General features: G+C 53.3%; 1 protein-coding gene across 5 annotated transcripts in view; it reads right to left on the reverse strand.

The window, feature by feature from the left end:
• Positions 1-1,542: 1,542 nt before the first annotated feature.
• RPS5 (ribosomal protein S5) overlaps positions 1,543-6,244 on the reverse strand; it is an 8,557-nt gene continuing 3,855 nt past the window's right edge. For 3 of the 5 annotated variants that reach the window (XM_011969086.1, XM_011969085.1, XM_011969084.1), the window contains 4 exons: positions 3,187-3,396; positions 2,885-3,013; positions 1,756-1,854; positions 1,543-1,665 (listed from right to left, as the gene is read on the reverse strand). In XM_011969086.1, the coding sequence (XP_011824476.1) occupies positions 1,597-1,665; positions 1,756-1,854; positions 2,885-3,013; positions 3,187-3,396 (507 nt within the window). In that variant the 3' untranslated portion in view covers positions 1,543-1,596. Of the gene's footprint in view, positions 1,666-1,755; positions 1,855-2,423; positions 3,014-3,186; positions 3,397-6,244 lie in introns of those variants that run through there. The other 2 variants (XM_011969087.1, XM_011969083.1) reach the window with 2 other exon arrangements.

Below are 6,244 nucleotides of genomic sequence, written 5' to 3' on the forward strand. Positions count from 1 at the left end.
GGGACAGGATGGGGCTGGAGCCTGGGCTGCCGTCCCCCTCCTCCTCCTCCTCCTCCTCCTGGTCCTCCCCTCTGCTTGGGGAGCTGGGACCCGAGCCCTGGGGGGCCCGGGAATGGCGGAGCCAGAACGGCCGAGGGCAGGGCATCGGGACGGACCTGCGAGGAGAGGAGGTCAGGCAGGGAAGAAGGCAGTGGAGCATGGAGTGGGTTCTGAGACCACCAGGGAATCCAGGGAAGACTGAGGACTGTACTTTAGAGAGGATTCCCCAGTACAGAGCTGGACCATCCCGAGAAGGGTACAGTTACGTCCAGGAGCAGGGGAGATGGGGAGGCCCGAGGCAGAGACTGGGGATAGGAATGGACCCACAGGGGACCAGTTCCTGAATTGGAAATGTAGACAATTTGAACACGGAGATGGTGAGGACTCCAGACGGGGATGGAAAAGACCTAACCTAGAGAGGAGCAGAGATATGCAGCCCTCAGGAGCTCGGCGGAGAGAACCTGGAGGACCATACAACACCCCAGTGGAAGCGACATTGACACCTAGGCTGGGAAAGGAACTCTGCTGAGAAAGGAGCCAAGCACAGGAGCCAGGGGACACCCACAGAGCAATGACAGACCCCAGCCGGCCAGTGGGACCCTTCCTACCTGTGGACGCCTCCTCCCTCTGGCCAGTGGCGTGTCCCTGCCCGTTCTGACCGTTTCCGGCCTACCTGCAGCTGGGCTCAAAAGTACCCTCCCAGGGGGAGGGTGCTCATCTGGGGCCACCCCTCCAGGTCCCAGGTACCCGCTGGACCCGTTTGACTGCCTGCCCCGCCCCCTGGGCCAGCGCCACGAGGATGAACACCAAGCCTGCTTTGGCCAGATGATGGGGGCTGTGGAAGGGTGGGCTTGGGCCCACCCCACCCCACCCTTCAGAACCTGATGAGTCTTCTACCAGAGTCACCAGCCTGTGGCCCTGGGTGGGTCCCAACCTGTCCCCAGCAGCCTGATGACACTGCATGGACACTGGCGGAAGGGAACCCGTACAGCCCACGGAAACCGGGCGTACAGGCCTGGGCTGCAGCCACAACCAGTGTGGCCGGGGAGGTAACCAGGAGTGCAACCTAGCCAGGGTGAAACCAGCCCACACTCCAAGAGGGGGGCAAAGCTAGAGATCTGAAATCAAGTGGCCCCAACAGCTGAACTTCCCTGCTCTCCCCAGGGCTACTTCAAGGTGACAAGCCTCTCAGGATGGTCTTGTGACTACCCAGACCTCACAGGCACCCAAGCCACCCACCCACCCAGACCACAGCAACATCTCACACGCCACGCCCTCAGAAGTTATGGACAACCCCATCTCATTTCCAGTACCTGCTGGGACACTCCAGGCAGCCTGGCCTGCTTCCGGTGCCCCACCTGCTAGCCCTGGGGTGCCACGGTTCTGAGTCAGCAATGCTTCCAGGTCCCCACAGGCAAACAGGTCAGGAAGGTGAGCAGCTCCCAAGGCCACCAGGACTATGCCACCCACACCACCCCCAACGAAGACAGACAACGGCAAAGGTGGGTGGGGCTGCCCCAAAGGGCAGACAGGTTTATTGGGCAGCAGCCGGGAAAATCAGCGGTTGGACTTGGCCACACGCTCCAGCTCGTCCTTCTTCTTAATGGCATAGGAGTTGGAGGAGCCCTGCAAGGAGACAGACAGTCAGCTCTGAATTCTGAAGGACCCCCACAAACACCGAACTTAAGACCCCCCAACCAGAGTGCCCTCACCCACCTTGGCAGCATTGATGAGCTCATCTGCCAGGCACTCAGCAATGGTCTTAATGTTCCTGAAGGCAGCCTCACGAGCGCCTGTGCACAGCAGCCAGATGGCCTAGGGAGAGAGCAGGGGTCAGGCTAAAAGGACAGACTGCGGTCCTCCCAGCACCGTGGGCCCACCCCCAAGAGACGCTGTCAGCCATGTCACCCATAGGTCCACTGAGACAAGAGGTAAGGGGAGGTGACATCATGCCAGATTTGCAATCAGACAGAGGGTCACAAGAGCAAGTGTCCAGACACACACACACAGGCTGAAGTTGCATCCCCAATGACAGGAGATTGAGATCCGTCTCAACAGCAAACTGCTAGATGGCCAGGCGCGGTGGCTTGCGCCTGTAACACTTTGGGATGCTGAGGCAGGAAGATCACTTTGGCAGGGAGTTTGAGACCAGCCTGAGCAACGTGGTGAAAGCCCACCTCTACAAACAACAAGAAACCCAACAACAACAAAAAATGCGGCCAGGTGTGGTGGCTCATGCCTGTAATCCTAGCACTTTGGGAGGCTGAGGGGACAGGATAATTTGAGACCAGGAGTTCAACAACACCCTGAGCAACACAGACTCGATCTCAATTACTTCTTTAAAAAAAAAAAAAAAAAGAGGCAATATATTTGCTTTTAACTTGGACCCGATTGACAATGAGCCACTATAAAGGGCATTCTGGGCACAGATGCTAAATGCAACAATGACTGATTTGACTATTCTATTACTGTTAAATTTGTTCCTGGGGGTGACGATGCGAGTAGGTCATCTTTGTTAAAACACGTGCTGTGTTCAGGGGAAACACAATCGGAGTATCTGCAACTGATTCTCAAACTATCCAAAAAAAAAAAAGAAAAAAGTAAATATACACACACAGTGTAAAAATATACACCCAAAGGAAAGACCTCTGCGAAATGTGGTCCAGAAGAGGACCCAGAGCCTGGATCTGCCCCTATGCAGGGTGGGAATCCAGGAAGGCTTCCTAGAGGAAGTGATGCTGCAGGTAAAACATGTAGGCAGAGACAAGCCTTCCTGCCCCAGGGAAGACCCCACCCACTCCCACGGCTGTGTCCACCCTGCCACGTGCGTAAGCCCCAGGCTCACCTGATTCACACGGCGCAGTGGGGACACGTCCACAGCCTGTCGTCTCACAGTCCCGGCACGTCCAATGCGGGTGGAGTCCTCCCGGGGACCACTGTTGATGATGGCGTTCACCAGGACCTGCAGAGGGTTCTAGAGAGAAGGGGGCTATGAGCCTGACATCCAGCCCCATGCATTCCTCCCCCTTCCTCACCCCTAAAACAAGAGTGAACGCACCACACAGGGGATAAGCCTGGCATACACACCGTGGGGCTTTGGGATGTACTGAGGGCACAGCCTGCCCTCACCAGGCCACAGAGCCCTACCTCGCCTGTGAGCAGGTGTATGATCTCGAAGGCATGCTTGACGATGCGCACAGTCATCAGCTTCTTGCCATTGTTGCGGCCGTGCATCATCATGGAGTTAGTGAGGCGCTCCACAATGGGACACTGAGCTTTGCGGAAGCGTTTGGCGGCATACCGCCCTGCACTGTGAGGCAGGTACTTGGCATACTTCTCCTTCACTGCTATGTAATCCTGGGGCAGCAGGGAGCAGGAAATGAAGGGAAAATGGTCAGGAGCAGCATGGGTGTTGGCCAGACACCAGAGGAGAAATCGAGTACCCATTTCGGGTAGTCCAACAGCCGTCTGGGACCCTGGTATGCCTCCCGAGGGAACTTGGATATAAGCCCCATCCACCATGAGGAAAAAAAACCCTGAACAGGTGACTTTACCAAGTCACTAAAAAGTACACTTTCTTTATAATCAAAGAGTGGGAATCTAAGGAGACTAGATTTTGGACCAGATAATTGTTTGGGGGGCTATCCTGCACACTACAGGATGTTTAACAGCCATCTAGTATGCCACCGGCAATCCCCCGCCCTTTTTTTTTTTTTGAGACGGAGTCTCGCACTATTACCCAGGCCGGTGTGCAGTGGCGCCATCTCAGCTTGCTGCAACCTCTGACTCCGAGGTTCAAGCAATTCTCCTGCCTCAACCTCCAGAGTAGCTAGGATTACAGGCGCCTGCCACCATGCCCAGTTAGTTTTTTTTGTGTGTATTTTTAGTAGAGACAGGGTTTCACTATGTTGGTTTCACTAGGCTGGTCTTGAACTCCTGAACTCGTGATCCACCCGTCTCGGCCTCCCAAAGTGTTGGGATTACAGGCGTGAGCCACTGCGCCTGGCCTGTTCTTTCTTTTTTTTTCCCCCTTGACTGAGTCTCGCTGTTGCCCAGGCTGGAGTGCAGTGGCGCGATCTTGGCTCACTGCAACTTCTGCCTCCTGGGTTCAAGTGATTCTCCTGCCTCAGTCTCCTGAGTAGCTGGGATTACAGGCACACGCCACCAAGCCCAGCTAAATTTTTTGTACTTTTAATAGAGAAGGGGTTTCACTATTTCGAGCAGGCTGTTCTTGAACTCTTGACCTCAAGTGACCTGCCCGCCTTGGGCTCCCAAAAGTGTTGAAATTACAGGCATGAGCCACAGTGCGTGGCACCATACCGGTCAGTTTTCACACCTAAAAATGTATCCAGACATTGCTAAGTGTCCCCTAAGACAGGGGACCATAAGAGCTACAGTTTTTTTGTTTTTCGTTTGTTTTTTGAGATGGAGTCTGTCTCCCAGGCTGGAATGTAGTGGTGCAATATTGGCTTACTGAAACCTCCGCCTCCCAGCAAGCGATTCTCCTGCCTCACCTTCCCAAGTAGCTGGGACTATAGGTGCACGCCACCATGCCAGGCTAATTTTTGTATTTTTAGTAGAGACGGGGTTTCGACACATTGGCCAGGCTGGTCTTGAACTCTTGACCCCTGGTGATCTGCCCGCCTCAGCCTCCCAAACTGATGGGATTACAGGCATGAGCCACCGCACCTGGCTGAGAACTTTTCTGTTTTTTTGGTTTTTTTTTTTTTTTGAGACAGAGTCTCACTCTATCACCCAGGTTGGAGTGCAATGTCGCCATCTCAGCTCACTGCAACCTCCGCCTCCTGGGTTCAAGCAATTCTCCTGCCTCAGCCTCCCAAGTTGCTGGGATTACAGACATGCGTCACCATGCCCGGCCCAGTTTTTTTTTGAGATGGAGTTTCATTCTTGTTGGCCAGAATGGAGTGCAACGGCATGATTTCAGCTCACCCCAACCTCCACCTCCCAGGTTCAAGTGATTCACCTGCATCAGCCTTCCAAGTAGCTGGGACAACAGGTGCGCACCACCATGTACGGCTAATTTTTATATTTTTAGTAGAGACAGGGTTTCACCATGTTGGCCAGGCTGATCTCAAACTCCTGACCTCAGATGATCTGCCCACCTCAGCCTCCCGAGTGCTGGGATTACTGCGCCTGGCCCAGAACCACAGTTTTAAAACAATCATTTAACAAACCTTCTTATACTTACATAGCCATCCCCCCATAAAAATCTAGAAAAATGCCAAAAAATTAACCCTGTGTATGTACAGGGGAAGAGAAGAGCTATGTGTATTCAAAGAAGACTGCTGTTGATAGCTCCATTACAAAATGTACCCAAGGCCATTCTATCACTTGCCTCTTAGAATATATACAAACTACCTGTTTCTACAAGTACAAGGAATGATGGGAAAAGAACACAAGACACTGAAACTCTCAGTACTATTTCATAGTCTGGCTGCAAGAAAAAAAAACTCACAGTCTGGTGAAGGGCATTCAGGCAGGGCTTTCATTATGTAGCAAAAAATTGCACACACCAAATTCCCCAGCAAGGGTTTGGCCCAACAGTGGAGCCTTGCACGGGTGTTTAAAATACAGTGAACTCCTGTTGATGTTTATTTCCCTAGCGGAACAGGCACCTAACAAATGTTTAGTAGATCAAGGAGTTTGAGGCCAGCCTGGCCAACATGGTGAAACCCTGTCTCTACTAAAAATACAAAAATTAGCTGGGCGTGGTGGCATGCACCTGTAGTTCCAGCTGGGGAGGCTGAGGCAGGAAAATCACCTGAACCTAGGAGGCAGAGGTTGCAGTGAGCCGAGATCGTGCCACTGCACTCCAGCCTGGGTGAGAGAGGAAGACTCCATCTCAAAAAAAAAAAAAGTAACAGAGACCCAACGTGGCCCACAAAGTCTAAAACACTTACTATCTGGGCCTATAATGAAAATGTTTGTGGGCTGGGCGCGGTGGCTCATGCCTATAACCCCAGTATGTTGGGAGGCTGAGGCAGGAAAGTCACTTGACCTCTGGGAGGCGGAGGTTGCTGTGAGCAGAGATCGCACCACTGCACTCCAGCCTGGGAGACAGAGTGAGACTCTTGTCTCACAAATAAATAAGGCCAGGCGTGGCGGCTCATGCCTATAATCCCAGCACTTTGGGAGGCTGAGGCGGGTCGATCACCTGAGGTCAGGAGTTCAAGACCAGCCTGGC

This window comes from Mandrillus leucophaeus, unplaced genomic scaffold (assembly GCF_000951045.1).
Source record: "Mandrillus leucophaeus isolate KB7577 unplaced genomic scaffold, Mleu.le_1.0 Scaffold870, whole genome shotgun sequence".
NCBI classification, from domain to species: Eukaryota; Metazoa; Chordata; class Mammalia; order Primates; family Cercopithecidae; genus Mandrillus; species Mandrillus leucophaeus.